The sequence below is a fragment of the Cynocephalus volans genome, chromosome 13 (assembly GCF_027409185.1).
Source record: "Cynocephalus volans isolate mCynVol1 chromosome 13, mCynVol1.pri, whole genome shotgun sequence".
NCBI lineage: Eukaryota > Metazoa > Chordata > Mammalia > Dermoptera > Cynocephalidae > Cynocephalus > Cynocephalus volans.
The window spans coordinates 72773258-72795831 of record NC_084472.1 but is presented as its reverse complement, the minus strand read 5'-3'; the positions used below and the strand labels follow the sequence as shown (position 1 = coordinate 72795831).

The window sequence follows — 22574 nt, the reverse complement described above, 5'->3', positions numbered from 1 at the left end:
AAAAAGAAATTAACTAGTGATATACAACAACTTGGATGGACCTCAGGGGCTGAAATAGGCCAACCTCAAAAAATCATAGATTGAGTGATTTAAATGATATAACATTCTCAAAATTAAAATTATAGAGATGAACTGATTCATGATTGCCAGAGTTAGGAATGGTGGTGAGGGGATTAAATTTGACCACAAAGAACAGCAGAAGAGAGATCTCTGTGGTGACAGAACGGTCTGTATCCTGATTGCAGTGGTGCTTACACAAATTTGCACATGTAATAAAACAACAGAGAACTATAAGCACACACGATACATTCTTAAGAAATACACACTAAAGAATTAAGATGTAAAGAGGAACGAAGCAATCCACCTAGTCCTAAAATGACTCAGAAAAATAACTGTTAGATATAGAAAGAATGATAAAATGTGGCAAAATTTTAAAAACTGGTGAACTCGAGTAAAGGATATACAGGAATTCTATGTACTATACTGGTAACTTTTCTATAAATCTCAATTTATTTGAAGATAGAAGTTTAAAAGTAAAAGAAAACAGACAAAGGAGAAGACAACACCAAAAGTTTGGCTTTTTTAAAATAATTAAACTGATAATCTCCTATCAAGATTAATGTTAAAAAGGAAAGGCAAATTACTGCTATCAGGAATTTTAAAAAGGTAACATCACTATCAATCTCATACATTAGACAGATCACAGGAAGCAATTATAAATAACTTTATGCCAATATAAATTTGAAAACAGATAAATCCCTTGAAAACACAAACCATTACACCTGACAAAATGAATCTGCAGTCCTGTATCATGAAAGAAATTAACTCTATAATTAAATATAGACTTACAAAGAACACCCCAGAATACTAGAATATTGGCTATTTAACCTAGAAAAGTTTTTAAATAAGAACTAGACACTTATTAATTAGTATCACAAGATCTATGGCCATACCACCCTGAACGCACCTGATCTCGTCTAATTAGTATCACAAGTCAGCAATTTTTAAAACATTATTTATCCATAAAATTCTTTCTTCACATGAAAGTTTACAACATATAAATAAGATGAAGACAGGGACACTTTGAGTGAAGCCAAACAGGGATGATGAACCCTAATTCCTCCAGCCTTCCTCCTGTCCCTCTGCTATGTTGCCAGTTTCTGAGGCAATTCTCCTCAGAATTCGGTTTCCTCAGAATTCCTGGGAGTCCATGAAACACATTTTGAACTCACAAGCTGACGCAGAAATCAAACCAGTGGTAAAACATCTTTTTTGCAAATTTCTAATGGCAAAATGAAAAGGATGAAGACAAGATATTTTTCTAAAGTATTTACCTTCCTTTTATGGACAAAAGGAAACAAATTCATAACAGCAATAAAGGTATTGACTATAAACCCTGAACAGCAGAAAGACTGTAACAGCTGTAATTTTCTGACCCCCTTTGCTTAAGTCACGAGGCATCACTCAGCCGTGGTCTCTTCCTGCCTGCCCCTGGATTGTGCAGCAGACTCAACAGCAAGGCGACTTGGAGGTATAATGTGCTTTCACATACCAGACTGTCAGAGGTGAATCACACCTGTTTATCTCAGCACCAGCTTATCTAAATCACCAGGCAACGTGTTCGCAACATGAGTTCTTGTCTTTGTTGGTTAAATTAACAGAAGAATTTTATTCCAAGTCAAAGCATTAAAGATGAATAATACACATAACTACAGCGTTATTAAATTGCATTTTATAGGTCCATATCTATCTTCTTGGATGGGAAAGGAACACCATTTACAAATGTTAATACAGTGACCAGAATTAATTCTACCATGCACTAATTACAAAATCACTAATTTTCTCCAGCTTTTAACCATTAAAACTTCTCATAAAATAATTAATTTGGCTTTCCCTTCCTTTTAGATTAGAATTGTTTGGTTTTGACAAATGTTATTAATACTTTCCATGATGTCATTTAGAGAGTATCTTCTTTAGTTTTTATATTAATATGTATTAGCATATTAACAAGTACATTAGAAGCTAAACTTATAAATAACCTTAGTGCATAAGGAAATCAGGTGGTATAGTTAACAAACCTAGTACAGAGGCATTTCCATCCACCACAGACGAGCCACTCCAGTCCTCTTTTTCTTTGCGTCATCCTAGCCCGCGGTAACGTGTGGTAGTCATTTTCATCATTCTCAAAGCCTTCTTCAGACATCATCAGTGGCATTTCATCCAAATGGGCAGACTCATCTTCCAGCTGGTACCTGGTCAAAGGTAAAAAAGGAGCACTGAGACAGATCAAGCTGTCTTTTGCTACAGGAGAAGTGTTTCCTTTAGGACAATGTCTGGCCTAACTTGATCGATCTACCCATCTTTTTTGTCAAACTAAACTGCCTTCAGCTGAGGCAAATCATTATAAAGAACAGTGCACAGTGACTCTACTTTCCTTTGCGATAAACAAATCAGCTTAAGTAAACAGGCAAGAAAAAGGCTACCCGAGGAAGCCTGTGTGGCGTGTGCTGTGAACACAGCCCCCAGCAGCCTCTGCTGTGCTGGTCACCTGCAGAGACAGCACCCCCAGTACTGCCTGGCATCCACTTGCCACACGTGCTTCAGCAACAGAAAAAATTCAACCACCAGCAAAAACACAAACCTCCAAGTAATACCTAAACATTCTAAGTTACACAACTTTACAGTCATCATTCAAAGTTCTATAAGTAGCTTTTGACAATATGTAGTTGTCTGTATACTGAGTACTGATAGGTATCAACATCGTCCCTTGGTCTGTTGTCAGAGCTGACACATATAGGGAATGATGCTATGTCCCATTTATTCTGTCTCTCTGATATTCCCTTTACTAAAACTTTCCATTCAATTGAAAACATCTCAAGAACCAGCATAACTTTTAGAGCTCAACAATCCTCTTCTGATCCAAGAAACAGGCAGACTACCATTAACACTGTCCATTTTATCTTTCTTCAATCACGAACATAATTTATCTTTAAAAAATAAAAACTTACCTTTTTGAGAATAATCATTTCTGTCAGAAACTATAATGGTGATTCAACAGTGCTATCTTATTTAATTTTACATAGCCTTTGTGGGAGATATTATCTCAATGTAAAAAAATAAGAAAGCAGACTTCTGGGTTCCTTGGGATAATGGCAGTCACTTAAATTGAAATCTCTCCTCGCATCCTCTAAAATCCATATGGAAGACAACTAAACCAACCAAAACCCACGACTAAAATATAGCTAAGGGACAGGGAACACTGCAATCTTCAATCTACGCATATGGAGGAAGATGAGTACTCCAAACCGACAGCCCCTTCCAGAGCCCTCTCTGGATCACAGCCAGGCAGCCTAGAGGGAAAATAGGGCCAACAGCCCTAGTGGTGGCAGAACAGACAAAAATTACACCCAAAAGGAGTCTGCCCTGAGGATAACAGGACTGAGACCATAGCACTGGCTACTAGGGAATCTAGGGAGGGCACAGAACCAAGGTGGCAAGCTCAGTAAGGCGTCACTGTTGGGGTGGAAGTCCACCCGGGAAGGCGACGCACCTCTTGGAAGGCCTGATGGTGGAAGGAAGGGAACACTCGGTGGAAATTAAGAGTTCTTCAGAAACAATGACGAAACAGAGGAATAAAACACATAAACAGGTCATTATAATACATCTGCTAAAGTGCAATTTAGAGATAGGTGAATACTGTAGAAGACTTTTTCTTTTTTCTTTTTAAGAAAATACCTAGAGTAATGCTCCGAGAACTCAGTCATCTAGTCCTCACTGCATGGAAGACACAAAGAGAAACAGCAGGTTATAATCTAAAAACTGTGGGCAGAACCCAGAGGCCAAAAGTCACGACTAATGCTGGACTAACCTTGACAGGTGGGGACATGCAGTGGCTGAGGGCATTCATGCCATGTGCAAATAAGACTGATGATCAAGAGTGTTATTTTCATTTCTATTAACTCTTCCTTCTCACAGACCTCCAGTCAACGAGGCTGAAATGCACACTGTTTCAAGAGAGGGGCAGTTCAGCTTCAGGCATTCAAAAGAGGCTCATGTAATCAGATACAATGTATATCGACAAAATAAAATTTAAAAAAAAAAAAAAAAAAGAGGCTCATGTAGCCCAATTCAGAGTCTCGTCAAAGCCAAGACTCCATCCGCACAGCACAATGGATAGAGAGCAAATTCCAAAAGAAACCCTCCCCTCCTGGCCATGGCCCCAGGAAAGGGGGCCCTTGCAGGGCAGAGCGTTTCTCTTTTCTTTTTTCCTCTTTTTTTCTCTCCAGCCCTACCGGAGCTGCACTGCCGTCACCCCATGAGAGCCAGAGGAACAGAGAAGACGGGCTCAGGTGGAAGTCTCTGGCTGGTGTTCTCTTCTTTCACAATTTTGCCCTGAGAGAGCCCCAGTCATGTGGACCTTCATAACAACACAGAAGGCTAATATTCTGAGGGAAACTCCCATCTTTTAAGCATAAAACTGAAAAAAGGCACCTCTGGAAGTGGGAGATGTGGGATAAACCACAGAGTGGACAGGACTGCACAATGGGACGCACTGATTCTGTACACAAATCAACACAAGTCCCAGGCTCACCCCTGAGCTGCACAAACAGAGGGGCAGACCCTAATAAGCCTAGTACAGGCTCTGGGAACTGTTCAAGTCTTACGCAAGCCCTGACAGGCAGAGATGGGCAGCACACCTAAACAACATGGCAACGGTCTGGAAAACAAACCACCACCCACTGTGGTTAAACAGAACCTAGGGTATGAGCCTACCAGGATCAATGGGCTGCTAAAACAAAACAACCCCGAAGTGTTCTTTAGAGGACTTTAATGAGACCTACAGTCTCACAACATATATTCAAAATGTCTAGGATATAATCCAAACATACTCTACATACAAGTAATAGGAAAATATGGCCAATACTCAACAGAAAGGAAGAGCAGTCAACAAACGCTAATTCCAAAAGATGTTGAAATTGCCAAAGATTTTAAAGCAGCAATTATAAACAGGCTCCATGAGATTAAGTTTAAAACTTGAAAAGAAAGTAGTTCTAAGCAGAGAAACAGTGCTTGTGTGTGAATATGTGTGTGTACACACTACTTCTCTATGTTTACATATAGACATGTACATTAAGGTCTTAACGTTCACATCATTGGAATCCCAGAAGGGGAAAAAAGATTGATGCAGAAAAATGTCTGAAGAAGTAATGGATAAAAACTTCCCAAATTTGTTCAAAGACATAAATTTACTAATTAAAGAAGACAGCAAACTTGAAACAGGATAGAGTCGAAGAAAATCACACAAAGACACAGCATAATCAAACCACTGAAAGAAAGATGAAGGAAAAAACCTGGGAAGCAGCCAGAGAGAATAACTCATTACAGTTAGAGGAGCACCGACTAGAATGCCTCTGGATTTCTCATGGAGAAAGACAGAGGCCGGGGAGAGTGTGAGGATACAGTCTCAGCGCTGAAAGGGCTGTGCATACAGCCACAGTCTCCTCCAGGAACGAAGGTAAAACAAAGACATCCTCAGGTGAAGGAAAACCAAGAGAACCTGTTGTCAGCAGATGTGCCCTAAAGAATAATGCTGAAGAAAAATGACACCAGAAGGAAACATGGAACTTTAGGAATGAAGGAACAACAACAGAAAGTTCTTCAAAATATGTATGACTATTCAAGGTAAAAATTGCAACACTATCTGGTTAAGTTTTCACTGTAAATATAGTTTACATGAAGTGGTAAAATATTAATTTTAAATGGACAGTGAAAAGTTAGCTTTGTCATACAATTCTTTGTTGTGGGGGGATGTCCTGCGCATGTACGAGAGCACTTCAAAAAGATGATGGAAAGATTCATACTATTTCTTCATTCTATTTTTTCCAAGACTTTTTGAATGTTCAACAGCATCCCGGCCTCTATGCACTAGACACCAATAGTAGCAGCAGCACCACCACATCACCTTGTTGTGACAATCAAAAATGTCTTCAGACCTTGCCAAACATCCCCTGGAGTCCCCTGGAGAATTTTAAAGGGAATGCTTTAAGTATACTGACCTATAATATTAAAAGATTAAAAGTAAAACGGTGGAAAAGTATATATTATGCAAACACTAATCAAAAGAAAGCTAAATAGCTATACTAATATAAGACAAAAAAGTCATCAGAAAAAGGATTGCCTAGGAAAAAGGATATTACACATGATAAAGAATCAAATCACCAGTAAGATCTAGCAATACCAAATGTGTACCTACAATCAAAGCTTCAAAGTACATGAAGCAAAACCAATACAAGCGGAAAGAGAAACAGACAAACCCACAATCGTACTTGAGACTTCAAAACTCTCCTCTTAACAACAGACAGAAAATCGGAAAGGATTTAAAGACATGACCAACACCATCCAACTTGACCTAATTGTCATTTGCCAAATGCTCTACCCAACAGTAGCAGAATAATACTCTCTGCAAGTGCACAATAAACACTTACCCCAAAGACCACATCCTGGGCTGTAGACACCAAACCTAACAAATTTAAAAGAACTAAAACCACGAAGTATGTTCTCTCACCACAATGGATTAAAAAAAAAAATCAGTCACAGAAAGATATCTGGAAAATCCACAAATACTTTGAGGAAAAAGCCACACTTCTAAATAACTGGTGGGCCAAAGAGGAAGTCTCAAGGGAAATAATTTTTAAATGAATAAAAATAGGACATATCAAACTTTGAAGGATTAAGTCAAAAGAACGCTTACAGGGAAATTTATGGCATTACACACTTATACTGGGCAGGGGAAAGGGTCTACAGTCAATTTTCTAAACTTACAACTTATAAAAACAGAAAGGAAGAGCAAATTAAACCACATAACAGGAAGTACAGAAGACAGATGAGCAGTGAATGACACAGGGAGGTGCAGATCCCAAGTGTGGGACATACTGCAATGCAGCCAGCTTGGACGCTCGACACCACTGGGAGAAACAAAACCAGAGCAATGACTCCTCAAAAAAGAAATCAAAGAGATATAACCAGATGAAAGACTTAAACCATGATTAGAACCTAGATTGGAAAAAAAAATCTGTGCTATAAAAGACATTCCTGAAAATGATAAGTTAAAATGGTGAATTTTATATTGTGTTTTTGCCACAATCTGAAAAAGAAAGACTCTTGAGACAGGAGATTTGTGAATCTGAACTGGACATTATGTTATAAATTATTATTAATTTTCTCTGCTGTGATAACAGTACTGCAGTTGAGGAATTATCCCTGCTGTTAGGAGATACATGCTGAAGGGTCAGTCTACCTGCAACTTACTATGAAATGGTTCGGCATGGAGAGAAAAAGCAAAAAGGCATAATGTTAACAACTGTTGAATCTATGTAAAAGACTATTCTTTTGATGGTTCTGTATGTCTGAAATTTATTATTATTATTTTTTTTTTAAAGATGACCGGTAAGGGGATCTTAACCCTTGACTTGGTGTTGTCAGCACCACGCTCACCCAGTGAGCTAAGCAGCCATCCCTATATGGGATCCAAACCCGTGGCCTTGGTATTATCAGCACCACACTCTCCCAAGTGAGCCACAGGTTGGCCCCTGAAATTTCTTATAATACATAGCGGATAAAATGTATTCAAGGGAAAAAATTTTAAGACAAAAATGGACATCCTCCATCTGTTGCTTCTTGAATCCACAGCCTCTCCACCTTTTTCCTGCCATTTTCTCTAGGACTGTGGTCATCTCGACACTTTTCACCTTCATCATCATTACTATCTTCTTTCTCTAGATCACAACACTCCCACAAGCCCACATTTTGGAAGTGAAGGGGTTAAGAAGGAAGGACAACGATGGATGCTACTCCAAATAATCAAGACTGGGAAGACACCAACCCTGGGAGTTCCATCCTGATCTGATCTGACAGTAGAAGCTTTCAGACTCAAAATATATCTTCTACATACATAACAAGCTTTATACCTGCACTTAGCTTACTTTTTACTGATCCTTCAGGGAACTATGCACACGTGCAAGTGCACACACCTGTAACATACACGTATGGTAACATTTCTTTACTGACTTGGCACTTAATGTGCTTTCTTAGTTAATATTACTAGGAGTATTATGGGTTTTACCAGTGATGTGGTTACAAAGCACAAGTTCCTGGTGGCCTGTACTATCTTGTTTTTGCCCATAAATCCTGTTATTTTTAGTATGCATTCCTACCAAATACAATGTTTGGCAGGTTCACATTCCCACCATAAGTGATTGTAAGTTTGATTACACAGGGTGGGGGCTTCTGAGAGCTCTCTGCAATGAGCGCACTTTCTGTTTGTAGTTGTAATTTGTGGATGATCCCTAGCCTCGTACAACTTGACTGTTCTGTCCCCTAGCAACCTCTCATCTGGTGCTTTCCACATCCATTAATAATGGTTGCCAAAGTCAGTTACCACACTGACCTATGGAAAATAGTGGTTCTGTAATTCTCATTCTTTCCACAAATGAGGGTACTTCAAAGAGCTCATGGAAAGATTCATGTTATCGTTCTATTTTTCCATGACTTTTTGAAGTACCCTCAAATATGACCTGGTATTTTTCCTTCGTATTTTCTAATTTGATAACATTAACAAATACCTGTATCAACCATATGTTATAGGTTCTCATCTTTTGTAAATCACAATTGTCTATCATTTACTGATGCACAATGGTGCAGTCTCAGTGCCCCAAGCAGGTCAAAGTGGGCTCTAGCACCCTCCTGCCCTCCACAAGCAATGGGGCCTGTTTGCACCCACCCAGGAGCAGCCAAACCACAGGCTGTCTCCAAGAAGTGGCCAAGCACAGTTGATAAATCTCTTTAATATATGTTGCACTTATTACTTAATATTTAACTTGCATAATAATTCAATAAATACATATTTGCTCTATAATGAATTGTACAGTAGTAAAATTATCCTTGAAATTTTATAAAGCTTATCTATAAACAGTCTGGGCCTTTTGACTAGGTAACTCTGAGTTCTTTCTACCACAGTAGTGGTAGGCAGAATAATACTCCCCACATCCTAATTCCTGGTGTTACGCCCATGAATATGTTAGGTACATGACAAAAGGGAATTAAGGGTATGGATGGAATCAAAGTTGTTAATCGGTTAACCTTAAATATGGCGATTATCCTGGATTACCCAAGTGGGCCCTCTACATAGGTAGAGGAGGGCAGAGGAACAGGTATCAGAAGATACTGCGATGAAGAGGCAGTAAGAAGATGACAGTGTGAGAAGAATTCATTGCTCTGTTGCTGGCCACAACATATGGGGGCCATGTGCAGGGTCCAGAAAGAGGTCTCTGGGAGCTAAGGGTGGCCCTGCTGATGGCCAGCAAGTAAACCAGACCTTTATCCTACAATACGTACAACTGAATTCTGCCAGGATGAGCAAGGAAACTGTCCAAGCCTGCAGAAGGGGACATAGCCTGCTAACACCCTGACTTAGCTTGCAGAGACCCACAGTCAAGACATACAGAACTGCAAGACAAGACATTTGCTGCTTAAGCCACTAAATATGTGGTTATTTGTTACAGTAGCTACAGGAACCTAATACAAGTACACACCAATTAATGACATAGTTTTGTTTTCATTGTGTTTGGAGTCAATTTGATAATCCTGCTCCCAGGGCTCATATTTCTCCTCTTATTTGATGCCCACCCCTCTGCTATGGTTTGAATGTTTGTGTCACCTCCAAAATTCATGATAAAACTTAGTCTCCAATGCAACAGTATTAAGAGCCGAGGCCTATCTATAGGAGGTGATTAGGACATGAGTACTCTGCCCTCACAGATGAGACTAGTGCTTTATAAAAGGGCTTGAGAAGGCGAGTCCATCCCTTCTATCTCTCTTGTCCCTTCCACCATATGAGGACATAGCAAGAGGCACCATCTTGGAAGCAGAGAGCAGCCCTCACCAGACACTGAACCTGCCAGCACCTGGCTCTTGGACTTCCCAGCCTCTGGAATTGTGAGAAATGAATTTCTGTTGTTTATAAATGACCCAGTCTCAGGTATTTTGTAAAGTGGCACAAACAGACCAAGACACCTTCCAATAAGACAGAGTAGTGAGTAGAAGATTTTGCATCGTAGCAAAATAAAGAGGTGTTCTATGCACAGGAGATAGAAGAGGGAGAGAGAAAGAGTACTGATGATACTACACCACAGCTCACCTGTGCATTCTGTTGGCTCAGGCAGAGTGAGGCACTGCAGGAACTGGCCCTCAGCACTGCACGAATGCCTTCTAAATACCTGAACCTACACATAACAACTTGTCTTTGAGTTGTAAAACAGAAGAACAAGTCTACATAGACAGTGAACAGATTCTTAGCAAACACTGACTACCAAAAGATCTGTCCTCCTCCTGGGGTAATTAAATATTAGAAAAAAAAAACCATGGAACCTCTGAAAGTACTAGAATACAAAGAGTATGTTACGCTGAAGGCCCTGTATTAGTCCATTTCTCCTGTTTATTACAGAAAGCCTGAAACTGAGTAATGAATAAAGAAATGAAATTTATTTCTTACAGTTTTGGAGACTGGGAAGCCCAAAGTCCAGGAAATACATCTGGTGAAGGCCTTCTTGGTGGGAACTCTACAGTCACATGGCAACCAGAGCATCACAAGGTGAGAATGGGTTGAACAAAAGAGAGGTAAGCTCCTCACCTGCTCTCCTTTTAAAACCATCAGAACTATCTCCATTACACCATGAATGGATCAATCCATTCACTAGGGCACAGTCCTCACAATCTAATCACCTCTTAAAGGCCCCACCTTTCAAATATCATAATTGAATTTCCCACCATCTTAACACTTTTCCAATGGAAACTGTTTTCAATACATGCACTTTTGGGGGATGCACTTGACCCACAGCAGGCCCCAAGGAAGATCAGCCTCTCAATAATATTACAAGAATGTATACAAATGCTCAGAAAGCCACTTGGCTATATTCATTCATCAAGTATTTCCTGAGCACCAAGTATGTACCTAGCACTGAGAACATGATGATGGTCAGTAATAAAAAGACAGCCTCTAACTCATGAAACTCAGAGTCAATCAGTAAACAGAAAATGTCAGCAGTGATAATTGGTAAGACAGAGTTACCTAGTACCATGAGGCTGAATAATTAGGGGGAACAACCTAGATGTGATGCGTGAGCTCAAACCTAAAGAGAATGGGTGCTAACAAGGCAAATGGGACAGCTGCATTCCAAGGGGAGGGGAAAGGTCTGTGCAGGAGTGGAAACAGTGTATGGGGCAATATAAACAGCAGTGGAGGTGGCCAGCACACAGGCACAAAAAAGCCTGAAAAGGCAGCAGAAACCTGCCAGTGAGGGATTGCATCTCTACCCTCTCAACAACTGTTTTAGGCAAGCGACAAGCATCAGATGTACTACACACGCGAGTCACGCCAGAGAACCAAGAGTAACGAGAGTCGAAGCGGAGGAGGAGATTCCAATAGCAGCCCACTGGAGGAGTTCAGGGCAGAGATGTGGTACTTAGACTAAGAAGCTGAACTGAAAATGGAGAGAAGTGGATGAGTTCAAGAGATATTTAAGAGCTAGAACAGACAGAAATAGGTAACAAATTGCCTGTGTGTGTGGAGAAAAAAAAAAAAGCCTAAAGAATACTGGTTGTACATGAGGCTAGATGGCAGTACGACTCACTAGAACAGAAGACACTGAAGAGAAGCAGGCTTCAGAAAGGAGAAGATAAAAAATCATGGTTTTCAGCTTTCTCCCTGTTCAGTTTGAGATATGAAGTAGACAGCTGGAATAAATAGGCTTAGTACTCCAAGGACAGGCAACAGTGGGAAATCGTGGCACTGGAAGGGGTTTCAGATACCTAGAGCATACCTATTATTTAGCCTGACCAGCTTGGCCCCAACTCCCACACCACCCTAAGGGAGAATGCTGTGTCCTTACATGGGGAGCTCAAACCCTCCCATGGTTGGTCAGAATGGGCACCCAAACCCACCAAGCTAAGCAGAGTCCTTCATTAAAATTCTGGATCTGGGGTTGAGAAAGAGGAAGCAAAGGTCCTCCTGCAGAAGAGCTGTGGAGGCCTTTGTACTATGCAGAGGGAAGACCCAAGAATAAGACAGATGGAAAACCAAATGCAGGAGCTACTTTCAGGACAAAAAAAAAAAGTTTGTTTTCTAAAACTTAAACCTACAACAGAAAACAAAGAGGAGATAACAAAACATAGGAAGCAGGAAAGCAGATGGATAGACGGTAGAGAACTAAGCAGATCCAAGCACACAGAGTCCGAAGCCAGCAGTGAGGAAACCCGGGAACCAGGCTGATGCAGAGTCCTCCAGGGCTAAGGAGCCAGATCGCAGCACCTCAGAAGTGGGTCTGAAGGGATATGAAAACAAGAACAGGTTGAAAGCTACTTAGGGAAACAGATCCTCAGATTGCCTCCCCCTCCCACCGCAGAAGGCAGTTCGCAACTGCCCCCCCCCCCAACCCAGAGAACAAAGGAAGTTATCTCTGGGGAAGGAGGGTCAAAAGAGAAGCTGAGCTGAGAGTCAGATGACTCAGTGTGAGCAAGACCACAGGAAAACAGATGATTCATGAACACACACAGGCTGAGCATGCAGGCAAAGCCCAACCACTCCTCCACCAGCTTGCTAGTTAAGAGTTCAACACTGAGAGGCCAATGATGACCATCTGGAGGGGGAGGGGAAACCAGCAGCAAACATTTATTTAAAACTGAGATTATATTAGACATTAATCTAAGGAATTTACATATATCCATTTAATTCCTAGTTTAGACAATATAGGAAATTTTTACTTTAAAAAAGAATAAAAACTCAAATGTCCAAAATGTGGTAATAAAAGCAATGGAGTATTACACATCTAAAGAAGGAAATTCTGACACATGCCACAACCTAAACCTTGAAAATATTATGCTCAGTGAAATAAGCCAGACACAAAAAAGACAAATACTGCATGATTCCACCTAAAGTGCCCAGAATAGCCAAATTCATAGAGACAGAAAGCAGAAAAGTGGTTACCAGGGCTGGGGTACAAGATAATGAGTGAAAGTTTAATGGATCCAGAGTCTAAGTTTGGGAAGATGAAAGAGTTCTGGAGATGGATGGTTGTTATGTTTACACAACAATGTGAATGTACTTGTATTTAATGCCACTGAACTATACACCTAAAAATGGCTAAAATGGTGAATTTTATATTATGTATTTTACAATTAGAAATAAACAAAGGAAAAAAAATTAAGTATATCTGTAAATACCATTATTTATACTCTGCTCGCCAGAAGCCAAGATGGAAGATGGACATCCCTTAACATTAACATGTTCCATATGCCAAGCAAATTCTTAGACTTTGTGTTTTGCATGTACTTATCATGAAAGTCCCCTCCCCTCATCATCCTAATGGCTGTGTAGTGGATTGAATTACATCCCCCCAAAACTCCCTGAAGCTTGAGTTGTGTCTCCCAAGTTTCATGAATTAGGAACTTAGCCTCCACTGTGACTGTAAAGAGGGTGGGAAATCCTATTATGGTAATTGTAAGGTGGGGCCTTGAAGAGGTGATTGGGTTGCAGCACTGTGTAGTAGTGAATGGATTAAAGATGGTGGTCAGGGGTGTGGTTCTGAGGGCTTTAAGAGGAGAGTCTGTCTCTTGCTTGCTCTCTCTGCTTCCAACATCTTGCAATGTGAGACCGCTGGATTGCTGTCACCATCACCAGATAGCCTTTGGACTTCCCAGCCTCAGAAACTGTAAACAATAAACTTCATTTTCCTTATAAATCACCCTGTTCCATGTATTCTGTTATAAGCAACACAAACGGACTAATACAAGCTGCAACAGTTAATGTACTACATTAAGATACGGTGACGCTCAAACAGCTAAATCCTTACACATAAAGCAAAATGGTAAGTTCATTCAAGGTATCAGTCACTTAGATAACAGAGTGAAAGCAGAATTACAAAGAACCACTACTGGGCTACTCTGACTGAAAAGCCACATGGGGAATGGAAGACACTCATGTAATGGCTAAATCTCACTGAGGACTTGCTATAGTCAGCACTAGGCCAGGCACTTTTGATGTCTGTATTCAGCAGGCTGTAGGTCTGTGGGTTGACTTCTGGGTTCTCTATTCTGTTCCACTGATTCGTGTGCCTGTTTTTATGCCAGTACCATGCTGTTTTGGTTACTATAGCTTTGTAGTATAATTTGAAGTCAGGTAGTGTTATGCCTCTGGCTTTTTTTGTTGTTGTTGTTGTTGTTGTTTTTTCCCATGGGATTGCTTTGGCTATTGGGGTCTTCTGCTGAACCATATGAATGTTAGGACTGTTTTTCTATTTCTGTGAAGAATATCATTGGTATTTTGATGTGGATTGCATTGAATATACAGACTGCTTTGGGTGGTATGGACATTTTCACAATGTTAGTTCTTCAATCCAAGAGCAAGGAATGTCTTTCCATCTTTTTGTGTCCTCTTTAATTTCTTTCAGTGGTGATTTGTACGTCTTGCTGCAAAGATCTTTCACCTGGATTAAATTGATTCCTAGTAATTTTATTTTGGGGGTGACTATTGTAAATTGGATAGCTTTCTTGATTTCTTTTTCTGCTAGTTCATTGCTGGAGTATTAAAAAATGCTACTGAATTTTGCATGTTGCTTTTGTATCCTGAAAATGTTTATCAACTCTCAGAGATTTTTCATAGTCTTTAGGTTTTTCTATGTATACGATCATGTCATCTGCAAACAGGGTCAATTTGACTTAGTCTTTTCCAATCTGGATGCCCTTTATTTGTCTTGCCTAATTGCTCTGGCTAGAACTTGCAATATCATGTTAAACACGTAAGGTGAGAGTGGACATCCTTGTCTTGTTCCTGTTTCTGAAAAGCTTGTTCTGAAAGCTTTTCCCCATTCAGGATGATACTGGAGATGGGTTTGTCATATATTACTTTTATTATATCAAGATACTTTCCCTCCATGCCTAATTTGCCAAGAGTCTTTATCATGAAGCAATCATGAATTTTGTCAAATGCTTTTTCTGTATCTATTGAAATAAACACATAATTTGTCCTTGATTCTGTTGATGTGGTGTATCACATTTACTGACTTGCATATGTTGAACCATCCTTGCATCCCTGAAATGAAACCCATGTGATTGTGGTGAATGATTTTTGTGATGTGTTGCTGAATTCTATTTGCTAATATTCTGTTGAAGATTTTTGAGTCTACATTCATCAGAGATACTGGCCTGTAGTTTTCTTTTTCGTTACATCTCTGTCTGCTTTTAGTATGAGGGTGATGCTGGCCTCATAGAATGAGACTGGGAGAATGGCCTCTGTTTGAATATTTTGCCATAGTTTGAAGAGAACTGGTATTAACTCCTCTTTAAAGGTTTGGTAGAATTTGGCAGTAAAGCCATCCAGTCCTAGTCTTTTCTTTGTTGAGAGACTGCTGATTACTACTTCAATCTCATTGCTTGTTATCGGTCTGTTCAAGTTTTCTATTTTTTCTGAGTTCGGCCCTCATAGTTTATGTGTTCAGAAATTTCTCCACTTCCTCCAGGTTTTCAAATTTGTTGGCATACAGTTATTTATAAGTCTCTAATGATACTTTGTATTTCTGTGGTAACGATGTCTCCTTTTTCATTTCTAATTTCTGTTATTTGGGTCTTCTCTCTTCGTTTTGTAACTTAGCCTAGCTAATGGTTTGTCTATTTCGTTTATCTTCTCAAAAAAACAACTTTTTGCTTCATTGATCCTTTCTATCATTTTAAGGGTTTTTATTTCATTTAGTTCTGCTCTGATCCTAATTATTTCTTTCTGTCTACTGATTTGGGGATTGGATTGTTATTTTGAGGTATAGCATTAGGTTGCTTATTTGAAATCTCTCTATGCTTTGGATCTGTCTTTATAGGAATAAACTTCCTTCTTAGAACTGCTTTTGCAGCATCCCACAGGTTTTAGTATTAAGTGTCTTTATTTTCATTAGTTCCAAGAAATTTTCTGATTTCCTGTTTAATTTATTGGACCCATATATCATGTCATTCCAGAGCTTGTTGTTTAATTTCCATGTGTTTGTATAGTTTCCAGAATTTCACTCGTTATTGATTTCTAGTTTTAATCGGTTGTGGTCTGAGAAGATACTTGAAATGATTTCAATTTTTTAAAATTTGTTGAGTCTTGATTTATAACCTAACATGTGTTCTATCCTAAAAATGTTTCATGCGCTAATTAGAAAAATGCATATTCTGTGGTTCTTGGGTGAAATGTTCTGGAGACATCTGCCAAGTCCAATTGGTCTAAACTGTAGTTTAAATCCTGTGTTTCTCTGTTCATTTGTTGCTCACATGATCTGTCCAATGTTGAGAGAGGGGTGTTCAGGTGCCTAACTATTAGCATATTTGGTCTAATTTGACCTTTTTACTTTGGTCTAATAGTTTGCTTTATATATCTGGGTGCTCTGATTCTGGGTGCATATATACTTATGATTGTTATGTCTTCTTGCAGGATAGATCCTTTTATCATTATATAGTGGCCTTGTCTCTTTTTACAGTCTTTGGTTTAAAGTCTATTTTATTCTATTACAGAAATAGCTACTCCTGCTCATTTCTGATATCCATTTGTGAGGTACATCTTTTTCCATCCCATCACTTTTAGTCTATGTTTATCTTTACAGGGGAGGTGAATGTCTTCTAAACAGCATATAGATGGGTCTAGCTTTTTAATCCAATCAGCCAGTCTGTGTCTTCTGAGTGGGAAATTTAATCCATTTACATTTAAATTTAATCCATTTACATTTAGGGTTGTTACTGAAAGATACCATATTACTTCTGGCATCTTACTGATTTTTTTTTTTTTTTAATGGTTTAAATCTCTTTTGTTTTTCTCTTTCCCTTTTACTGTTTCTCTTCGGTGTTTGATGATTTTGGGAGATTGTAAGATACAGTTTCTTTCTCTTTATCATTTGAATTTTTGTTCTACGGGGGGGGGATTGTTTTTTCTTGTGTATTCATGGTACTGGTTATTGTTTTTTGGATTCCAGATGCAGGACTCTCTTGAGGATTTCTTGTAGGGCGGGTCATGTGGCAGTGAACTTTTAAAGTTTTTGTCTGATATACACTATTTCTCCTTTATTTCTAAAGGACAGCCTTCCGGGGTATAGTTATCTTGGCTGGCAGTTTTTTTCTTTTAGTGCTTTGAATATATCATCATTCTCTTCTGGCCTGTGGAGTTTCTGTTGAGAAGTCTGCTATTAGTCTGATGGGGGCTCTCTTATAGGTGACTTCACACTTTTGCTGTTTTTAGGATCCCCTCTGTCTTTGAGTTTTGCCAGTTTGACTGTAATGTGCCTCAGTGAAGACCTTTTTGGATTGAATCTGTGTGGGGATCTTTGAGTCTCCTGAATCTAAGGTTCCATGTCTCTCTCTATATCCAGGAAGTTTTCCACTATTACTTCATTGGATATGTTCTCAACGCCTTTTCCTTTCTCCTCCTCTTCAGAAATATCCATGATTCAGATGTTCGTACACTTAAAGTTGTCTGCTATATCTCTTATATTTTCTTCGTTTTCTTAAATTCTTTTTTCCCTCAACCTGAGTTATTTCAAAGAGACTATCTTCAAGATTAGAAATTCTTTTTTCTGCTTACTCTAGACTTCTGCTTAAGCTCTCAGTTGTGTTTATTTCATTGAATGACTCCTACTGTTCTACAAGTTCTGCTACATTCTTTTTTAATGTATTATTCTCTTTGTAGACTTCCTCCTTCATATTCTGGATAATTCTGCTCAGTTCACTGTGTCGTCTAACTGTGTCTTCTTCTATCTCATTGAATTTCCTTGAGATTTTTACTTGGAATTTCGTCTCATCCAAGTGCTTCCTGCTCCACGGGGTCTAGTACTTGAGAGATATTGGATTCTTTCGGTGGACTCATAGTTTCTTGATTTTTGTATTTCTAATATCTCTATGTTGATGTCTGGTCATCTGGTAGAGCAGCTGCTTCTTCTGTTACTCTCCTTCCCTGCACTCTGCTGGTGACCCTCCTTGTGTCAGTGCAGTTGAGTAGTTGGTGGTCTGTCCGCACAGAGGCAGTCGCTGCTGCGGCTGCTGCTGTGATAGTAGGCCACCTTTGCAGGGATGGTAGTTGGGGTGGTGCCTCTGCAAGGCTGCCCATGTGGCAGCAGTGGCTCCAGCTGTGACAGGCTGCTTGCATGACAACGGTGGCTGCCCAGTGGCACCAATGGTGCAGCAGGAGTGGTTTCACCAGCTGTCTGACTGCGATTTCCACAACGGCAGCCTGTGCAGCTATCGTGTCCATAGTGGCAGAATTAATTTGTAGTGGAGGCAGCACCATGAGCGATGCAACAGCCTCCCTGGTATCCATGGTGTCCTCAGTGGCAGCACAGTTACCTCGTGGGGGCGGCAGTGATGCCAGCAGCTGCACCTGCCTCTCTCATGTATGTGGTGTCCCCAGCACAGGGCTATCTAATGGGGACAGCACAGGCACCAATGACTGCAACTGCCTCCATTGGGTCTGCAGTGTCCACAGCTGCAGCAGGGTTACCTCATGGGGTCAGCAGTGGTACCAGCGGCTACCACACCCTCTCTTGTACCTGCAGTGTCCACAGTGGCAGGGGGCTACCTCATGGGGGCAACAGCCACACTGGTGGCTGCAACTATGTTTCTTCTGTCCACGGTGTCCTTGAGAACAGCGGGGTTACATCGTGGAAGTGGTAGTGGCACCAGTGACTCAAACTGCTTCCCTTGCATCTACAGTGTCTGCAGCAGCAGTGTGGTTACCTTGCAGCAGGTGGGGCTGTGTGTGTGTGTGGTTAGACAGCATCTGCAGTGGCTACAACTGCTTCCCTTGCGTCTGCAGTGTTCTTGGTGGCAGCGGTGGCAACAGTGGTTGCTGCAACTGTCTCACTCATGTCTGCAGTGTCCTTGGAAGCAGCACGGTTAACTTGTGGTGGAAGCAGTGGTTGCAACCTCCTCCCTCACATCTGTGGAGTCCACTGTTGCAGTGAAGGGCCACCCAGAGGTCTGCTGCTTTGCGATTGATGATAGTTCTCGGACCAGACAATGGCTCTGATGACTGTAGCAGTGGTGGCAGTGGCCTGTTTTGATCTTTTTCTGTGATAAGAACACGCCCCGGGCACCTCTAGGCCATCATCTTCACAGAAGTTGTCCCAAAAGAAAACAATTGTAAAGGAAATGAGACACTGGGGGTAATATTTATAGCATGTGACAGAAAAATAATAATTCTTTATAAACATTCCTACAAATCAATAAAAAAGCAAACACTTTAAATGACAAATGAGCATGACAATTCACAAAGAAAAAATACAGCTATACTGACAAAACTATGCTTTAACCACATTAGGAACTCCAACCACTCTTTCAATAAGCACTTGAGCACCTACAATGTACTAGGCACCATCCTGAGCACTGAGGACACAATAGTAAACAAGGCATACAAGTCCCCTGTCCATGTAAAACTGATGTGCCGACAAGACAAAAACAAGAAGTAAACAAACAGGATATTTTCAACGGTAGAAATGCTAGGAAGAAACTACAGGAGGGTGAAAGGCTGAAATGATTGGACGGGTCTTCCTTAGATCATCCAGGAGGCCAGGTCCCAGAAGTGACAGCCGGAGGTAAGGCAGCCAACTTCTAGAGGTCCAGGAAGACCTTGAAGACAGCCTTGAGTGCGGCAGGAGCAAGAGAACACCAAAGGGAGCAGGACACCAAACAGCTGAAGAGGGAGGTAATAGATCTGCAACATAACCAGCACCACTTTAGACAAGCCCAAGTACAAAATGGTGCTGCCCACCTCCTCCCCTCCTCTCCCCACTTCCGTTTATGAGAAGCCTCCTGACTTAAACAGAAACCCCTTTTGCTTCCACAAGGACACAGTTCTCCACTCTGATCCACATTAGCATAATGACCCTCCTTGATGGTATCAGCTGGCCCTTGGTGCACTATATAAGCTCTACCACCCCCACACCTGGTGCTTCCACCATTTTCAGGGCAGCCCTGGGCTGCCTGCCACTCTGAGCACAGCCCAGCAGATTTCTTTCTTTAATAAAGCTTGAATGGTACCTGGCATCTCAGCTCACTTTCTTTCATTATGGTGCTGAAACCCAGGAAGGGTTTGGCCGATGTTGTGGCCGATCCCCTCTTGGGTCGATCGGCCCTTGGCCGCCCTTTCCAGACTAGCCGGAACCGGGTACACTTGGGACTCACTACTTTTGCCATTTCAGACCAATACATCCAAAACCGGCCTCAATTCAGGGTGAGTCAGTGGGTCTCTCCTGTCTGCTTCTACGGTTCCCCTGACTACGCTCTACGACTCAGGTCTCTACGAAGCCCAGGCACCTGGCTGAGGGAACTCTTCTCATGCCCCCCAGCTATTGGAGGATGCTCCTCTAGCCAGTCGGTGGCTTTTCTCTCAAAAAGGTGGGCACCAAAAGGGACACCCTTTGCTGGCACTCTTCTTCTACCAGGACTGAATGCCCTTTCTCACCCTCTACACGGGATCCTCATGATCCAAACCTCCATGCTCTATGCCCTTGGGCTATCTCCTGGCCAATTTCTTGGTCTCCAGGGAGACAATAAACCTAAACGTCCCATCCCATTTTTTACTGTACTCCATGCTCTATGCCTCTGGGCCATCTCCTGGCCATTTTCTCGGCCTCCAGGGAGACATTAAAACTCAAACACCTCATTACAATTGATACCGGTGGCCACAAGATGGCACTCGATTTAGACACTCACAGAAGCGACAAAAGCTGTAGAGATTCCTTGTTCAGGCCTTCTCCTATCCCTGAACGCGTTCTTCTCTCTGTCAAAACTGTCCTATGTCTCAAATTCTCATAGCTCATGCTTGACCTCTCCTTCCAGACTCAGATCAATCTTCTGATCCATCAGCCCTCCACATTTCTCTCTCATCCCCACACCTGGCCTCCAGATGCTCATCCTGAGCCCAACTCCTCCCCTTCTCCCCCTTCCTCAGGTCACAACACCACCTCAGCTCCGGCTTTTTATTATCCTTCCGTGAAGTGGCTGGGACAGAAGGAATTGTCCAAGTCCATTTACAGGGAGCAGGTCTGGATGTTGGCTCAGGTACATGCTCAAAATAAGAGGCAGCCTGTGGGAGCCGTTGCTGTTCCTTGCACAGACCCAAATTGGAACTACCAGGCCTGCCACGGGGATCGGGATCTCCAGGATAATATGATCACACACCTACTTCACAACCTCCAAAAGGCTACTCACAAGTCAGTCAATTATGACAAGCATAGAGAAATCAGACAAAGATCCACTGAAAATCCGAGCCAGTTCCTAACCCGCCTCTCTGAGGCTTTACATGAATACACACATATAGACCCAAACTCCCCTGCAGACATGGCCCTCTTACACTCTCATTTCATTACCCAATCAGACCCTGATATACAAAAAAACTAAAAGAGATCAGGCCAAATACCAGCTCCTGGATAATGCCATCCATGGCTCACATACTCCAAACCTGGCTGCCTCTAGGGGAAAACCACCTGAGAACTGCTTCAATGCAGTCAACTGGGCCACTCAGCACGAGCCTGTCATAACCCATCCTCACTACAAATGGCCAGGTCACTGGGGGATTGACAGTGCCACTCGCCAGAGAGGGAGAGGCCCGGTCCCCAACCTACAGCCTTTGGCTTCATGGCCATCCCTACCAGAACTTCTAGGCGCTGACGATGCCCAGCGCCCAAGGTCCCCATGGAAATCACCACACGTAAGCCCACGGTAACTCGCCTTGTAGCAGATAAGCCAATTTCTTTTGTCATTGATACAGGGGCCATTTACTTTGCCCTTCCTAAGTATGCAGGACCAATAACCCCATCCTCTATCACAATAGTAGGGATCACGGGATCAGAAAACCACCCATGGATCACTCAAGCCCTTTCCTATATCCTACAACAAACCCAATTCACACACAAATTCTTAATAATGCCTCAATGCCCAGCCCCCTTACTGGGATGGGACATTCTTTTCAAATTCAAAGCTACTCTGACCGTAAACACTTTAACTCCAGCTACAATACTCCTGTTACAGGCCACACCTAGACCTGGCCCCTAAGGTTTGCACCTTCCCCTCCCCCTCAGACAAGGTTAATCCCGAGTATGGGACGCTTCTTCTCCCTCCATTGCTGTGCACCATTCCCCTATCCTTGTTAAACTGCTAAACCTTTGTCCCCTAATGTCCCACAGTACCCCATCGCTAACAAACACCTAATAGGCTTAAAACTCGTCGTACACAAACTCCTTTCTTCTCATCTCTCGCAGCCTACCCACTCACCTTTTAATACACCATCCATCCAGTTATAAAGCTTGACAGCTCATACCACTTAGCACAGGAATGTTCCTGACACGTGCCGTTCCAACAACTTACTGGGACAGTACTGCCTCAGGGATTTCAGGATAGCCCCCACTTTCTGGCCAGGCCTTAGCTCAAGACTTATCTGAACTTCCCCTAATTTCTAGCACTTTAATACAATATGTGGATGACCTCCTCCTTTGTAGCACCTCCTATGA

General features: G+C 41.5%; 1 protein-coding gene across 2 annotated transcripts in view; it reads right to left on the bottom strand.

Moving 5' to 3' along the window:
- Window positions 1–22574, bottom strand: part of ATP9B (ATPase phospholipid transporting 9B (putative)) — a 271433-nt gene that overhangs the window by 234490 nt on the left and 14369 nt on the right. For both annotated transcript variants that reach the window (XM_063076518.1, XM_063076519.1), the window contains exon 2: window positions 2079–2252. In XM_063076518.1, coding sequence (XP_062932588.1) covers window positions 2079–2252 — 174 coding nt within the window. The remainder of the gene's footprint in view (window positions 1–2078; window positions 2253–22574) is intronic.